This window comes from Cygnus atratus, chromosome 1 (assembly GCF_013377495.2).
Source record: "Cygnus atratus isolate AKBS03 ecotype Queensland, Australia chromosome 1, CAtr_DNAZoo_HiC_assembly, whole genome shotgun sequence".
Lineage (NCBI taxonomy): Eukaryota > Metazoa > Chordata > Aves > Anseriformes > Anatidae > Cygnus > Cygnus atratus.
In genome coordinates, this window is record NC_066362.1 from 99468429 (window position 1) to 99486344 (window position 17916).

Consider the following 17916-nt stretch of genomic DNA (forward strand, 5'->3'; position numbering starts at 1 on the left):
TTTCTGATGCATTATCTTAAGGTTCTTTTGCTTGGCTACAAGCAAAGCTCAGGAGCACTGTTTTGTAGTAAGTTATTAAGTTTTGAGACCAACCTGTGGACACAACCTTAGGGGCTGCCCTATTCCTAGTGGTCTGTAGTGCAGTGGTGGTGGTCTGCACTGCTCTGGCTGGTCACAGGGTACTGGCTTGCTTCCTGGTTTTTCAGCTGCCAAACTATATTAAAACAAGCTAAAAATACATTAAATATTTTCCTTTCCTAATATTACCTTACCACGTAAGCAAGAGCTGGACTTGCCACTAGGATGTTATCTGATAACCAAAGGGAGGGGAGGGGAGCTGTGCAAGCCCAAATAGGAGGTGAGACAGGCCGGCCAGCCGCCAGAGGAGGGAGGCTGCTTCAGCAAGGGTGATCAGGAGGAGAGGCTGTTATGTTTCTATTTAGGTGGGTGATGAAAACCTTTCTGAATCCCTTCTTTAACCCATCTCTGACCACACACCCCACCACAAGTGCTCCTCTCCACACATTCCCCTGAGATTCTGCAAAATATCTCCTGCCCCATGCTGTGCTGAATCTTCTCCTGATCCTGCCTGCCCAGTGGGCAGCCCCCAGCCTCTCTCTGGATTAGACCACGTCATCCCCAGGTGGATGCAAGGTCTGGAGGGAAGCTTTAGTTTGATGTCCAGCTGATGCTGAAGAGGCTGCAGAATGTGCTCTGCTACACATGGCACCCATTTATTTTTGACTCTTTAACCTCACAGGTGTCACATCTAAAGACACTTTTGGGTTGTTTCTTTTGTTGCATTTATACTGGGGGAAGGAAAAAACAAAACAAAACAAAAAAATATGTTGCACCAATACTCTGCTCACAGTGATGACCGTGTTTTGAACTAGAAAGAACTGCAATGAAGTCAGTGGGTAAATCCTATCAGCACAAAACAAAAATGGTATTGCAGCCTGAAACTAGAGATGAAAGCCCTGTTTAAGAAATGAGAGATACAAAGGGCAGAAGCTATGAAAAGACACAGTACGAACAACTGGAAAATAGTTGGCCTACCCAATAATTCTTCCCAGCCTCATACTGACAGTCTTTCCAGCAAGGCCCCCGGGTTTTGAAAGCGAGGCAGTGTGATCCTGGGGGGATGTGTACAGGGCACATTTCTGGTCTCCTGAAGCTTCCAGAGGACATACACTCCTTCCCCTTGGGTTCCCACTCAAATGGCAAACTCTAATTGTAAACGGTGAACAACATGCCTGACATGCTGGAACATTGCCTCTGTCTCTCTCTGCTCTCTTTGTGCTTATCTCAACTCATGCCATGCATGTGGACTGGTTCACCCAACACTGTGCTCCTTCCTGCTCCATGTTTGAGCTCTGAGGACACCAGGGAGGTGACGCAGCTGCATCACACCTTACAATGTACAGCTTGTCCTGCGTTTCCTAGCTGACATCCATCCTCTCTGCTCTGTGTCCTTTCACGGCCATTAAGAGCTCAACGAGGTGTGTGACCCCTCGCCCCCAGCACAAAGAGAGCTCACTGCTCTTGCACCCTCTTCCCCTGCTCTTTTTGCAGCTCTTTGTGCAGTTCTTTGCACGCCCTTTGTACGCTCACCTTGCTGCTTCTGCATAGTAGTGAAATCTTCAAAGGTGAGGGTGCGCACAGGGGGCCTCCAGAAGGCATAGGTCTCCATGATGGCCTCCAGCCCTGTCCTGTGGAATGGAAATAAAGTAAGGAGAGAAGAACATCAATCAGCTGGCAAGGATATTGGCACCAGGGAAGGAGGGCTCTCATCTTGCTTGACAGGCTGCCAGTGGCCACCAAAAGGCCACAGTGGCATCTGTGAATTTCGCAAGCAAGCCTTCCCACACGGGTGCTGGCTGCTAGAGTAAAACAACATTTCCCCAGTCTAAGATTTCAAAAGCTCCTAACAGTCTTTCAGTGCCTTTTTCTTTTTAAAAGGATCCTAAATTTTCATTCTGCTTTGCAGGTGACAGCCAGCTCCTCAAGGCACGCTTTATCACAGAACTGGCTTCCACACTTTATGGACGGAAGCTGTCATACATGCAAATGTGGGAGATTGGGGATTCAGCCTACAGAATCTGAGAGTATTTTTGTGAATAGCCTTTCCCTGTCACTTCCCACTTCTGGACACTGTTCTGAAGTGCTATTGGAAGTCATCCAAAAGGGAGTCTTTTTGGTTTTGGATTTTGACTGGAAATGAAGTAAGAGGCTTTTTATAAAAAGGTTGGTGGCATCTCTGCTTTGGGTCTCTAACTCACTGTAGATAAGGTACCAAAGAGAAAAAGCCAAAAATCAAGTGAGAACAGGTTTTCCTCTTAAAGGTCCGGGGTCTCGGGTTTGGTTTTGTTTTCATTGCAGAACGTTAGCTCTGCTGGAAGTGTCTAACTCCACAGGCTCACTGAGGACATAGGTGCGTTACCAGAAGATCCCCATGTTCTTCATCAGACAACACACTGTCTCTTCTTCCCAGGAAAGGTTCTTCTTTGCAGACACTGAATTTTGCTCTGTTTCCCATTCCTTGCCTTTCCCTGCATCTTTTCCCGTAGGAGGCTATAGCCCTTGCATGGGCTTAGCACAACTAGAGATGCTTTGTCAAATGCGAGAACATATCCTCTTTCAATGCAAAAGTCTCTAACATCCCCAGAGCCGCCCATCAGATGTTGAGCTGATACTGGAGCTGTCTTTTGCTTCTGAAAATGTCTTTCTGCACGTGCCTCTACTCACTCAGTTAACTTTCCAAAGTCTCCCCGGAAGCTCAGATGCTTTAAATACATTGGAGTTGGCAAACCAAACTCTGTATTTTAAGAGGAGGTTTAGAAGTGAGGTTGTTGCATGGTGTTTATTAGCTGCTAAGCTGTTAGAAGTAGAAACAGAAGACATCTCTGCATAGCAGTCTCACACTAGCACTGAGCACATTACAACAAAACTATTTGGTTAATACAGTGGCCTCTGCCAGCTCATGGAGCTTGGAGACAACAAGGCAGTGCAGAGCATGAGCCTGTCTGCTAAGCTGGGCTCTGTGTGCAGAAGCAGCTCTCAGACTACCAGTACCACCCCCAGGATTTCCTCTGCTCCCCAAGTAAGGAAGCTGCACATGTGCAGGCTCCAGCTGCTTCTCGACATGCACAGCCAGGAAGAGACAGGTACCGATCTGCATCCTTTTGAAACGAACCCCAGCCCAAATGCCGAGTGAGGATTTTCTGGTACCATATAACCCTTGAGCATAAAATGCCCTGAGCAAGTCAATGTAGCAAGATCGACTGCTGAAAGAATCTGCCTTGATGGCTAAAAATGAGTAATCTGTCCTGATATGAATGCTGAAAGCTCCAGCCCTGCAAATCCAGCTGTTCTGCATCTGCCACAGGGGTGGTGCAGGGGAGCAGAGAGGCCAGCTCACCAAAGCCAGTGTTTGCACAGTCTGGTTCAACCATGGATCCATGTGCACATAGCCTAGCACTGCACCAGTAGCTGACTTCTAGCTCTGCTCTCATCTAGATGGAGATATAAATACACTTTTCTCTTTTGGGTATAGGTACAAACAATAGATACAAACACCATTAAACTTCTTGGCCTGGTTAATGGTTGGACTTAATTATCGTGAAGGTCTTTTTCAGCCTAAATAATTCTAGTATATGATTTTGCTCCCTTCCCATAAAAAAAAAAAAAAAAAGCCCCTCATGGGCTGTGGCTTAGGGAAACAATAAGCTATTGCCCCTGCCTCTTCTTGGAGCCTGCATCGTTCACAGCTCAAATTTAAAATTCCTAGCTCTCAGTCTACAGCTTTCCCTTGTATCAATACAGTTCTCAGAAGAGAACTGTATTTCTAAAAGAAAATGAAAAAAAAATAATAGTCAGGAGATAATACAAAGAGATAAAAGAATAAATGAGAAATAATATACTACTTTCAAGGATCAGACTCCACTCTTTCTATTCCTGCACAGGATGCCAGGGAAGAGAGGGATGCCACCTGGAACCCATCTCCTACTCTTGAACCTCCAGGGTTGCAGGTCTAAAACAGCCCCTGTGCCACATATATGGCTCCTGGCCCCCCACATCCCCTCTGTAACTGCCAGCCTCACCAGATTCATAGCTTGCCCTGCAATGCTCTGGGCAGCTCTACAGCCACCAGTATCTGAAGAATGGCCGCCAAACTCCACAGCAGGCTTAAAGACACCTCTTCACTCTTCCTTCCCGAAGTGAGAGCCCTTCGCTCCCACAGAAGTGTGCACAGGATTGTACATCTTGAACACACATGACAAAACACCCCAAGTGTGTGGGTGACAGCTCAAAGTTATGTCCAATTCTCCTACACACAAATTTAAGCCCCTCTATAACTAGATTATCTTTTTTTTTCTTTTCCTTTGTGCAGAAGAAGTGTTGTGCGTGTTTTTGAAATATTACCTGAGCAGAACACATACGTACTGAACTTTCAGAATCTTCCATGGATCAGACAAGATCCGAGAGTCAGCAGCCTCATATATTGACCTGCTATGCACCCCATTTAATGGAGTCTTGCAGCAAAGGAAAGCGCAGCTGTACAAAAACTTATTGGGTGAGAGTGCACATCACTTTAACACAACTATTTTTGCAACTCTTCAGCAGCAACCTCTTCAGCAGCAATCTTAGCAGTTTCTTTTGGGCTTTGGTGAGAGCTGCTGGTACCAAGCGCGCTGAACATTATCCATATGGCATCCACTTTCTCTTCCAAAGAACTGCACTGAAAAATTGACTTCAAACTGTCTATCAGGCCATAAAGCTTCCCCTCTCACACCATCTTTATGAAGGAAGTAAAAAAGTATCAGAAGAGGACTCAGTGCCAGCTTTATTTTAATAAGATCAGTCCTTTAAAAGGTATCCAAAATTTGCTCTTTTTCGTTCATTTTTTTAAATTTATTTTTAGTGCTATAAAGTTTTAATAATAGGCAATAAATGAAACAGTTCCATTGTCTGAAAAATGAAAAAAGATGTACAAGCTATCTGTGCATGTCCATAATCCATCCCATATGGCCGACCTTGCCATTCCTGCTGCATGCAGGATTCAGGTCATCATTTCATAGTTCAGTGGGGAAGCCAAACTATTGGCTCCAAGCATCCTCCTCACTCTCCTACCCTAGACAAAAGCTCTAAAAGCACTTCCAACACAAACAACTTTTATTCACCTCAGCTGCCCACATCTGAAAGGAAAATGCTGTTGCTTGCCTTCAGCTTACTTTTTTTTTCCTCCATCACCCTGCTGGGTTTCCAGACTGTTGCCCCTTCTGGCTTCCTCCTGGATAAGGAGCTCTCCTAAGCATCCCACTGTCGAATGAACTTTACTCGGTCTCCAGAAATAGTCTCTGGCATTAAACCTGCACCCCCACTACCCAAACATTTGGCTAGCTGATCCCCATATGTCAAAAACACTGCTTCTCAATCTCTTGAAGTTCAGGAAAGCAAACAAGTAATACCTGGCTTGTAAGTACATTGCCCCCTTAAAGAAGTATCTCTTTTATCTAGGTATCCTTTCACCACCAAGACCAGGTCTCTTGCTTTACTTTTACAGATGCCTCATCTAATAAGAGGTAACTGAGACTAGGCTTTCTCACACAGGCTAGCTCCCTAACCCACCAAGGCTGATGGCTAAGTTGCTGAACAACATTTGTTAGTCTTAATTAGTTTTATAAACAGTACGACCCCATAATTTCTGCATCAGGCAACGACAGTAAAACAATATCAGAATAAGAAACGAGTGAAGGAAAATCATCCCTCTCTGTTTCATGGAAAAGCCTCACCACAAAGAAGAAAGGCAATGTCTTAGGGAAGAAATGGCCCAAGAGTTCCTCTTCTCTCATCATGCTTTGTTTTTCCCAGTGTTTGCATTTCTTTTTAATTTGCTAGCAAACTCTAACCATGGCTCTGTTTCAGCAGACCAATGTGGCTGGGATAGGATGCCCTGGAGCAGTCTCAGGTATTCTGTGGCCCCTACTGCTGCCACACTGTTTTTTTAAGCTTATACAGAAAACCTTCTGGACATATACACCACTTCCCTTCTTCACAAATGGTCCCTTTCTCAAATTACCCTGTTTCTTTTTCAAAGGAGGCCTACACTTTCAGTGGGATTTTCTCCAGCTACAGTCTGATGCTCTGTAGCTGACCAAAGTTGTGAGGATGCAGGAAGCTGCAGAGCATCTTGATGATTACTGTAATTGACCAGTGATTCTGATGAGATTAAAAATTCATTAGGGGAAGAGGAACCATCCAGCACAGCTAAGAAAAATCCCATTTAGTGAAGCCTTTCCACACACGGCTTGGATCCTAATGATTTTCTCCCTCCTATGTGTACACCTACATACATGTGTCCTCTTTAAAGGCAGCAGCTGAGTGTTACAGTGTCCTCTGCTAGCTGACAGCAGCAGTGCAACCTTAGCCAGACCACTGCTTGTGAGGCAGGCGTCTGACTGCTTATATATGCTTGCAAATACCTTTGCCTGTTTTTTCTTCTGAAAGCCTCAGGCTTCTCTCTTTGATGTGTAATACCTTAAAGATTTTAATTCCTCTTTACATCAGCAGAGAGCCTTACTGAGCCCTCCCCACAGCTGCAGCCGTGTAGCAATTTCCTGCCCTTTCTTAAATCAATGAGCTACAAAGATCAGTAATTCCCAACCTTTTCAGGAAACTGTCCAAATTCACTGGGCTAGGACCTTATTAATGCCTTCCATGTTCATCTAGCCCACCATGTACCTGGAACTGCATCAATCCCTCTTCTAAGCGCAGCTTCCAGTGCAGCTGCATCTGCAGACAGGGAAGACCTTGTACAGGGGGCACACGCTACTTCCCCCACAGAGGGAAGGAGAGCAGAGTAAAAGGCACATGTGCCCAATGTATCAGAACTAATACGGCAGGGATTAAATAAGGGTGGTAATGTCTTTTCACATAGCTGCTTTGAGATGAGACCAGAGGGCTGACATAGGAAGTTGCCTAGGTCAGTAGGACATTCTCTTTGTGAACATGGACAGTGTACTATTTAAATGGGTGACTGGGGGGAATTGCCCACTCGCTGAAGGCCTCCTATAGCAAACCACGAATGAGGTAGCAGTCCTGGTGAAAGCACTCAAGAGGACCATGCAAGTAAAGGCTGAATTATAATGCCCCTGGGGACAGCAAATGAAGGCTGTACACACAATTTGCACTCTGGTCTGCATGCTCAGAACCTTGCTTTACAACCCTATTGTTCTTGTAATGTAGTCATATATGCCTAATTTCATCATTAATTTAATGTTTAAAGGCTTCGTCATGCTGATTTAAAGGATGCCCACAACATTTGTAAAACTGAAATATTTAGATCTGTTGCACACTGTTGGAGTCATGAATGGCAGAGAAAGCTGAAACTTTTTGTTTGGGCTTTCTTATTCCTTTTTTTTTTTTTTTTTTTTTTTTTTATAACACCATAATGTCTTCTAATAATACAAAAGCTTTTTCAATTAAAGTTCCTGCTTTATTATTGTGTTATTAAAATACAAATTATTCTAATAATGTTTAAGGTATTCCACTTAATCTTTTCATAACAATCCTGACAAAATTAAGCAACACAAAGTGAAAAACTTTGACATCACAAGAGAAAAACTGAAATGGTTTAACACTAGAACATTGTTGCCCTTTTATCCCACAAACCTATCAGAAAGTTATTTTCAGAAAGTTATTTTTTCTTCTAATATAAAGTAAGCATTTGTGCTCCAATTTTGGGAATTTCCTGTGAAAATTAACGTATAAATCTGCCTTTTAGCCAGCATTATGCATAAAGGAAAAAAAAAAAAAAAGTAGAACCCCTTTCCTATGGCTTTCCATATTTTGCAGAGTATTATCCTGAGACCTATTTGTTTTCCGGTCTATGGTCCCCCCATTTTTCCACCTCTATTCTTCCTTTTATTAACAACAACAAAAAAAATTTCTGAGAAACACTACAGTGTCTTCACAAGTTCATTCATTTTTCCTAATGTTATAATAATGTGTACTGTAGTGCCATACCAGTAATACACGTATTTATAGCTTATCAAAGAAGCTAAAGAACATTTTAATGATGTTCTAAACAACAAATGGGAAAGTTTAGAGGAACGTGACAATAATAGAAATGAGCATATATAAATACATTATTAAGCTAGGAAAAAAATCAGCAGAACATATACAGAAGAAAATAACCTTAATAGTAGCGATTATTGAAAAGATATAGAGGTAAAAGTGAACATTTAATTAAATATCTGATAACAAAAATACACGGTCACAGAAAAAAATGATGTTGTAAAGCAGGAAAGCAATGCTATCTTGACAGGTATGTTATTTAAAGAGTATCTAAAATATTCTCTTGGGGTTTTGGGAATACAGGTACAAAGTTTCCCTCTGCTTCTAGGCAGAGAGAAGAGTAGCTCTGGAGGAGACTTCTGAAGAGAAACAGATCAGTTCAGCTGGCTAACCTGAAAAGTATTTTCTGAGGAAGCCATCGCTACATCCTGTATCTGTTTAGACAGTTAGGCAAAGTGAAACAGTTCTTCTGGTTCTTCTAAGAACCAGTCTATATCAACCTGCTCCTGTAAAACTGACTTAGTACTGAAAAACACCTTCCCTGGCCTTATGTACATTCCATGTGTGATAATCAGGGGAAAGAAAGAAGATCATTAAGGACACACAAGTTCTCCTTACCTGTTTCTCCCAGAATCTCTGAAACCTTTAGCGAAAGGGTTTCTGTCAATTTTTAATCTGGTGATCTATAAAGGAAGAAAAAGAAAATTAGGTGATCTCTTTTTTTTTTTCCTTCAACAAATGAAAATTTTGGATGATCACCACTCTTTCTGAAACCACCTGCACATCTTCCACACTTTTTGCACCAGATTCATGTTAAGGTCACCCTTCCATTGTGCATGAGCAGATTATCCATTTAGAAAATGAGTGGTGCCACATCGGAAAACCTGTCTTTGCTCTGGGCTCTGAGAACCCGCTGGGTGCTGGAACTAAAAAGCTGTTCCTGAGGGAGAAGCACAGGGGACCTAGGACAAAACCCTCGGAGCTACAACCCATCAACAGTCACAGGTTTCAGGAAGCAGGCGTACTACTCAGGTTTGCCTAGCATCTACAATATCCCAGCACTCCCAACACTCCCAAATCCCAGCAGCTGGATGCATTCATGGACCTTCAAACAATGCTGAAGAGAAAAGGCCGAGCAAAGCACAGGCTACAGCCTCCAAAAGACAGCAGCTGGCCACCTGGTCACGTGCACAGCTGCTGTTCTGCTCAGCATCTGGGTGGCTCTTCAAGAGTTTTCTGGTGTGGAAACCATTTTTTTTTCCTCCTCTGAACAAAGAAGATGGCCAGACTTAGTGCTTTTTGGGAGGGAATCTTCCTTCCTGCTTTATATTTTAACATAAATTCCATGTTGGCAAGAATGGAAAATAGTACTGATATGTTGACCTTGCAGCCTGTGCTATCGTGCTCTTCCTCGGCCAATGCTTAACCTGCTACAGCATGACAGCTTCCCTGTGTCAGCCTCACCTCATCCCAGATACTCTGTCTCTGGGGTGAAAAGGGACTGACACCCCAAATCATGTTGCATTTGAGGTGATTTTGCTGAAACTGCTCAAAAGGGACAAGTCTGATACAGACTGATTTGAAGTAGACTTGCAGGTGGTTTGCTTCTGTCAGAATAAAGCCCTTACTCCTGGATATTAGCCTCAGATCTGGAATGCAGCTCCTATTTTTGCAGAAGCTTAATTTGTGAACTTAATTTCCGCTAGCCTGTCTTTGCAGCTGTCCAGGGACTTGTGTGTACAGAGACAGATATGTTCTGTGGAGTATGGAGTTACAGCAGAGGGAATCCCTATGGTGGATTTGCTAAAATTTTATGGCTGTTTCCAGGGACACTTCTACCAGTAAGCCAAAGTTTTACAACCACTGGAGGACATGCAAGTTAATTTATTTTTAATAAAATAGTTTTTCCAACCTATCTGAATCTCGTTTACTGATGTTATAAAAATGCCACCCCAAATTATATTTTGGAAAAAAAAAAAGTCAGTGCTTTTTTACAGTAAGGTGTCTTACAGAGATTCCTCCTTTAGCATCCTATCCCTTACCTGTGAATTTTGTCTTATAGCTCTGGTTATTAGGGAAGAATTACAGACTTTAAAAGGCTGTCCTTTTTTCTCCTTTCTCTATCCTTTTTCCATGTCTGGTCTACAATTAAAAGTTTGTTCAGTATTTGTATCAGAGAGGGGAGAGGAGGGGCAAAAAATTACAAAGTGCTGCAATGACAGCAAACGTACCATTGTAGTAAAATATTTTTTTCTTCTGCTTGAATAATGTATTCCATTTTGGATCCTGACTAAAGTCAGTTCAAGGGGACTGAGAAAAATTAGGAGTAGGTTGAAGCAGTCACAGGAGCACCATAAGCATGTATGCTCTCTCTTATATGTAACAAACTAAAAACTCTATAACTCACTGATTAAATGTGACAATCTGCCCTGAGCTCACTTGACATGGCTCTGTCCAAGAATACCAAGTACAATGATGTTCACTGAACTCATGAGGGCATTCTCCAGAAGCTCAGATGCTGTCATGTAGAAACGTTTACCTCCCTATTTTTGATTCAAGATTCCTGTGGAGTTTGTGGCAGAAAACTGTAGGAAGTATTTTCCTAGCAGACTTGCTAAGTTATTTTTCTTCTAAGCTGGTTTGTGCCATCATTCCACCTCATGACAATACCTTGCACTCTCAAACTGGACACTACATTATTAACACAGCAAAAAGCTTCATCAATTGAGATTTTATTTGAAATGTCTGGGAAAAAAAATCCTTTACACAGAACTTATAATGCTGTCATAGCCACCCATATGGAGGAGGATGGCAGGAAAGAGAAATGGGATGTGCATAGCACCTCTCACCTGAGGATAAGATAGAGAGTATGTATGCACAAACAAGATAAGAGTAGCATGCTGAGCCCAAGGCATGGCAGAGGTGGTGTGAAGACTAGGGGAAATGTACAGAGGGAATGTGTGATTATGTGGATATCTGAACATGTACAATTCCTACAGAAACAATGAAGCAGGCCATGTCCTTCAAAGACCAGGACATCTTTCAAGAGGCCACTGAAGGAAAAGAGGGAGTAAACTTGTGTAATCCACACAAACCATTTCCCAAACTTCTTTCTTTGCTAGTATCTCAAATGCTCACATTTTCCTGACAATTGTTTTCCTCTCAAGGATATATTATCTTTTGATAAGATAGGGGTAGACAGGGAATTCTATAAACTAATGCTAGCATGGACTAAATTTACGTTTTGGGTGCAAAGAAGTCTAGTTCAAGAGAAAAGGCAGATCAGTCACAAAGATCAGTAGCCAGTGCCTCTGCAGATAGGATCCCACTGCGGCAATATCTTTTCCTTACATCTATAGTCAACAGTAACACTCTCCACTGGAAACTGTGCAGATCTGAATCAAATCTGAATTATGCATGAGAACTTCATTTAATGTGCAATAGACTGCTGTTGCTTATGTTCAAAGGCTTTTTTTGTCAGCAAACTGATGACACTCTTCTTCTTTAAAACTTCTACCTTCACTGATTTAAACAAAATATATATATATTTTTTTCTCTGTGAGATGATGGATCTGGACTGGTGGTACTGCCATAAAATTGCAGTGCAATCAGGACACTGGGGGTTGTACCACAAGGAAAATTAGCAGCAAGGAAAAGCAAACACAATGCACCTCTTTGTGAATGTTCTCACACAGTTATTTTGCAGAAGAAACATCAGTCACCTTACCTCCAGGATGGTTTTCTGGCTAGATACTTCATGTCTATTGACTACTCTATAGCAAACGTTTTCTCTTTGTACAGAAAAACATAGTGGGCTTGTGAAGTGGACAACGTAACTCACTTCTTGAGCTACATTTCTCAGAAAAAGTTAATGTCTCACAAACACAAAGAACACACTGATATCTTTATGAACACCCAACACAAAAGGAGCTTGAAGGCACACAACTTTACCTGTTGATTTTGGTAGGCTGTCACAGTGGTGAAGACAGTCTCTGGGAAGTTGAAGGTTTTCACCCCATCTCCTGAAGGAACTGGCTTTGTAGGAGAAAGGTCACTGCTGAAATCCTTTCGGATGACATGAACACGGGGCTGGTACTTATGCATCGAATGTAAGATTATCTGAAGGGGCAAAAAAAAGAGGAGGAAGAAGAGGTAGTGGGATATTTGTTTGCTTGTTTGTTTTGTTTTTCTAAAATTTCTGCACTACATCCAGAAGTATGAGGAAGCAGGGGAGGACTAAGAGCTAATGCAAAAGAAGTTACTCTTGTCTTACAAGTACATATGAGACAAAGTTCATGCTACATGCAGATGCTGCGTCAAAGTGGACCATTCGAGAGAGAAAGGGGATTTACTGCTTTAGAGGGCCAAGCAACATTTTAAAGAAAAGCACTGAAATAGGGAAAAAAGCTCAGCCATGGAGAGTATCTACAGATATGCGTGGCCATCAGGCCAGAGGAGCATTAGAGCAAGAGCAGCACCCTTCTCAGTCTGAGATGAGTGAGGCTGGGGCAGGAGGTGTTAAAATTAGCTTCTAACTTACATGGCCTTGATCATCAAGTTCATTGTTGGTCAGCTTGAGTTTGTCAAAACTGACCACCTGCCTCATCCAGGTGTCTCCAGAAGCCAGCGAGTCAGGGTGGATGTAAACCCTCGGGGGCACTGGGGAGTCAGCATTGCCAGCCACCATCCACTTGGAGCTGTGGTACACATACCTGAAAGAAAAAGGGGTGATGGCTAAGGAAAGTTGTCACTCACTCACTAGAGGAACAATTTTAGGGCTTCTCCTCCCCTGCCACCCTACCACACACACCTCAAGCTCTCATTTGCAGTCAGGGGGGAATGTGTTTTATTGCAACCTCCTACCTTCTAAATGAAAGCCAGATTACCCCTGAGCCACTTGTTCAGACCTGATTCCTTATTAAAACCACCTTTGCAGTTATTTTTCCTGTAAAACTCTGCCACATGTGCCTTCTCAACTCCTTAACCCTGTCTGAGCCAGAGGATAGAGAATACTGGTAAACAAAGTCCTCTCTGAAAATATTAATAAATGCCCCGTAATTTCTGGAAATCTGCACTGGCTGCCATGCCAGAGTGTATAAAACACGTGTGTTCATCCAGATAGGACAAAATCCTATCGATACCACAACAACAACTGATAAAACAGAATTTCTAATTTAAAATGTTACAAAATAGGAAATTCCATTTAGTATTGCAAAAGTAAGGATTAGAGAAAAAAAAATTAAATGATCTTTTGTGTTCCTGACCTAACCACCATCCAATATGTGCCATAAATTACTTTTCTACAGCTTTCTCTGGAGATTTTGTTTTTCTTTCTCTCCTGTGGCTCCTTCAGCTTAAGGTATTTCACAGACAGTCCTGCTAACACTTCTAGGTCGTGCCCTGCGCTGCCCTTCCTTGGGTCTCTACTCAGCTCTGTGAAGCTATTTCAGTCCTTACCTACAAACAGTGACTCATTTCCTGTATTTTCAAAAGAAATGCAAAGAAATAAATCCATTCCTTTCACTGCTAGCTTGTTCAATGTGGCTGAATAAGCTAACAAGGACAGAAACAAAGTATAAAACAATATACACATTTTCAACTTTAGCACTGAACCACACTGAAAGGAAGAGACAAAAAAACCTGTCTGGGTATCAGGTACCACCCTGATACCTCCCAGGAAAATCACTTTCCTGAGAAACCCTCTGGATGATCTGAGAGCAAAATGCAATATTTAGCATTTGAGGCATAGTTCTTGAATCTCTGAAGTTTGGTACAGTAAAGACTATTTGGGGAAAAGACTTGCTCTCAAGAGTCTTTTAATGAGTCTAAATAAAACACCTCTGTCTGTATAGTATTCTGGGATGCAGACCACTATAGTTTTCCAGCATACTTTTCTATGGTGCAGAGCCCACTAATACCAGAGAAATCTCATCCCATCTTTCAGTTCAGTGGTGGCAATTCACCAGAGGTTTTCTCAACAGCTCCATGCTGTAGATCAGGATCTTCAATCCCAATTGCTGCTGTGCTGGACAGTAAATGCTTTTAAAACAAAAATCACCCCATTCGGTTCAGGCTAGACCTGAGGTGTCCCCCATTTGTTCGGTGTCCACTTGCCCATTCTTTCTTGCTGAGGTAGGTAGTGTTAGAGGATCCAGACTCCAGTGACCAGGTCCTTCAGACAGTCATTGTTAATTGCGTTGTTAATAACTTCCCATTAAAAACTGATTACTATTCAAAACCATAGAGCAAGATCATCTAGTTCCAAGGCCCCTGGCTTAGACAAGGACACTTTCCACTAGACCAGGTTGTTCAAAGCCCCATCCAATCTGGCCTTAAACAGCTCCAGGGGTAGGGCATCCACAGCTTCTCTGGACAACTGGTTCCGATGCCTCCCCACACTCATAGTAAAGTCTTTCTTCCTAATATCTAATCTAAATTACATTGCCAGATCATACTCTGTTTTTCATCCACCAGTACCCCCAAGTCCTTATCAGTAGGGTTATCCTCAATCTACTCATCTCTCAGCCTGTATTTGTTCTTGGGATTACCCCAGCCTAGATGCAGGACCTCACACTTGGCCTTGTTGAACTTCAAGAGCTTTGCATGAGCCCACCTCTCAAGCCTGTCAAGGTCCCTCTGGATGGCATCCCCTCCCTCCAGTGTGTCAACTACACAACTCAGCATGGTGTTGTCACCAGACTTGATGAAAGTGCACTCAATCCCACTGTCCATGTCACCGACAAAGACGTTAAACAGCACGGGTCCAGTACAGAACCCCGAGGATCACTGGATCACCACTCTTCACAGGTCATCAAGACCTAGACATCAAGCTGTTGACTGCAACTCTTTGAGTGCGACCAACCAGCCAATTCCTTATCCACCTAGAGGTGTATCAGTCTCAGATATCAGTCCAAATGTGCAAGAGAGTATATTAAACCTCTGTTTTTTTGTCTTACAATTCTGGTCAAATCAATTAATGGTGTAAACAAACAGAGTGTCCTCCAGCATACTCTTGCAATAGTGTGTAATGGCATATGTCTTTCATATGCTTTCATTGACACTGATCCATCACAATGTTTCTATCTTTACACCTAAAAAGCTTACCTGTATCTCTTGTTATCCACAGGCACAATATCCATGGCAATATAATACTGCTGATGGGGATCCAAACCTGTAATTTTCACTCTCATGGCTGGAAACATTCTCCTAGAAAAAAAGAAGAGTAGAAATAAGGAAGAAAATAGTGAATAAAGAAGCTGAAGGGGCTCTTACCCTCCTCTGACACCAGGAGCATGCTACTTTACAAAACCCACTTCTTGGCATGACTTCTCCGGGTTTGGTGTAGTTAGCAAAGATTGTGCTGGTGGTGCTATGTATCTTCTTTTTTTTTTATCTTTTTTTTTTGCATTTAAGAAAAGGAATAGCAGGATAACAACCTGTGGGTTATGATAGATCACTCCCAGTCGAGCAGTCTCTGCTCCTGACTCCTAGCAGACAGCTCTGTTATACTCCGCACAAATTGTCCCTCAGGTCAGGCCTCCTCTCTAGGTATTTCAGTACACAGATGGGCAGTATACATTCTTAGTGCTGCTTTTCCATCTAGAATTATGCTTTCATGTCATACTAAATGCAGGATCATTTTTGTTCTGTGTTTTTGAGAAAATCACATTTCAGTATGGACTTTGACAGCGCTAGAAAGCAAAACCATCATCCTGAAAGATCCTCTTGCTTTTATGCTCACAGATACTTAAAAAAAAATCCCTTAAATGAATCTGCTGATTAGGCCTATATTTCACACGTAACAAAAACACTGGCCTTATCACCGTGGTTTCCTTGAAGTCTAGTCAGTATTTTGTGAAAAATCTTTTGTAAGTGCTGTCTTTTCTGTGACATATGATCCAGTTCTGTCTTAAGATTTTTCACTTGATAGGTAAGTTATGAAAATTTTCACCAGCAAAAAATTAGTTTCCAGCCTTTCTTTTCTTGTCTGAGTACAAGTTTAGCTGTGTTGTGTATTGGTCACTGTTCCAGAGGTGTATGTTGCTAGATTTCATTATTTCATAAGACAATAGCCAAGAACAATGTTAACCTCAAAATATATCAGTATTGATGTAGCTAAGTCATAATTTCTTCTTCTTCAAAATTCTCTGGTTGCCAGTAATATAGATGCCCATATACTCCTCAACCAGCATGGCGAGTAAATCATTTATGTCGTGTTAGGAGTTAGAGATGTACACATGCCTGCAGGGCTATGACCCCATTGACATTATGGAGACGTGATGGGAGCATGATTGATGTGAGGCTCCTGTGATTGAATCCCCATTTTTAAAAAGGAAAAAAAAATGAAAGACGCAGGGAATTACAGGCCAGTCAGTCTCACTTCTGTACCTGGCAAGATCATGGAGCAGATCTTCCTGGAAACTAAGCTAAGGCACATGGAAAATAAGGAGGTGATTGGTGATAGCCAACATGGCTTCACTAAGGGAAGATCATATCTAAAAAATCTAGTGGCCTTCTTATGGTGGAGGTACAGCATTGGTGGATAGGGGAAGTGCAGTTAATGTTATCTACCTGGACTTGTGCAAAACATTTGACATGTACCCCATGTCCCCACTGTCTCTAAATAGGAGAGACGTGGATTTGATGGATGGACCACTCAGTGGGTAAGGAATCGGCTGGTTGGTCACAGTCAAAGAGTTGTGGCCAACAGGTCAATGTCCAAGTGGAGATCAGTAATGAGTGGTGTTCCTCAGGGGTAAGTATTGGGACCAGTGCTGTTTAACATCTTAGTCAGTGTCATGGACAGTGGAATTAATTGCACCCTTAGCAAGTTTGCCAATGACACCAAGCTGCGTGGTGCAGTCAACACACTGGAGGGAAGGGATGTCATCCAGAGGGACCTTGACAAGCTTGAGAGCAAAGCTCTTGAAGTTCAACAAGGCCAAGTGTGAGGTCCTGCATCTAGGCTGGGGTAATCCCAAGAACAAATACAGGCTGAGAGATGAGTAGATTGAGGATAACCCTACTGATAAGGACTTGGGGGTATTGATGGATGAAAAACAGAATACAAACTGGCAATGTGCACTTGCAGCCCAGAAAGCCAACCCATATCCTGGGCTGCATCAGAAGTGTGACCAGCAGGTCAAAGGAGGTGACTCTCCCCCTCTATTCTGCTCTTGTGAGACCTCACCTGGAGTACTGCATTCAGGTCTGGGGCCCCCAATATAAGAAGGACATGGACCTATTAGAGAGAGTCCAGAGGAGGGCTACAAAGATGATCACAGGGCTGGTGCACCTCTCCTATGAAGGGAGGTTGAGAGAGCTGGGGACGTTCAGTTTAGAGAAGACTCCAGGGAGACTTCATAGCAGCCTTCCAGTACCTAAAGGTGGCCTACAGGAAAACTGGGGAGGGCCTCTTACTCAGGGAGTTTAGTGGTAGGACAAGGGATAATGGTTTTAAACTAAAAGAGGGTAGATTTAGATTGGATATTAGAAGAAATTCTTTACTATGAGTGTGGTGAGACACCAAAACTAGCTGCCCTGGAAAGTTGTGGATGTCCCATCCCTGGAGCTGCTTAAGGCCAGATTAGATGGGGCTTTGAGCAACCTGGTCTAGCGGAAGGTGACCCTGTCCACGGCAGGGGCATTAGAATTAGGTGATCTTTAAGGTACCTTCCAATCAAAACCATTCTATGCTTCTATATTATATTTGTGATTAATGCAGTATTTCAATGTCTTAATAAAATCTGTGGAAGAGAGTTGAGTGATGTGCAAAAGGAATCAAGAGCCTCAAAGTAGAGCACTGAAAGAAATCCTGTGTTGTTTCACTAACTTTTTACT

The 17916-nt window shown here is 42.6% G+C and overlaps 1 protein-coding gene across 2 annotated transcripts in view; it reads right to left on the reverse strand.

The window, feature by feature from the left end:
* Positions 1-17916, reverse strand: part of TBX15 (T-box transcription factor 15) — a 123000-nt gene that overhangs the window by 33675 nt on the left and 71409 nt on the right. For both annotated transcript variants that reach the window (XM_050714719.1, XM_035569584.1), the window contains exons 3-7: positions 15181-15282; positions 12617-12788; positions 12028-12195; positions 8695-8759; positions 1612-1709 (exon numbers count right to left, since the gene is read on the reverse strand). In XM_050714719.1, coding sequence (XP_050570676.1) covers positions 1612-1709; positions 8695-8759; positions 12028-12195; positions 12617-12788; positions 15181-15282 — 605 coding nt within the window. The remainder of the gene's footprint in view (positions 1-1611; positions 1710-8694; positions 8760-12027; positions 12196-12616; positions 12789-15180; positions 15283-17916) is intronic.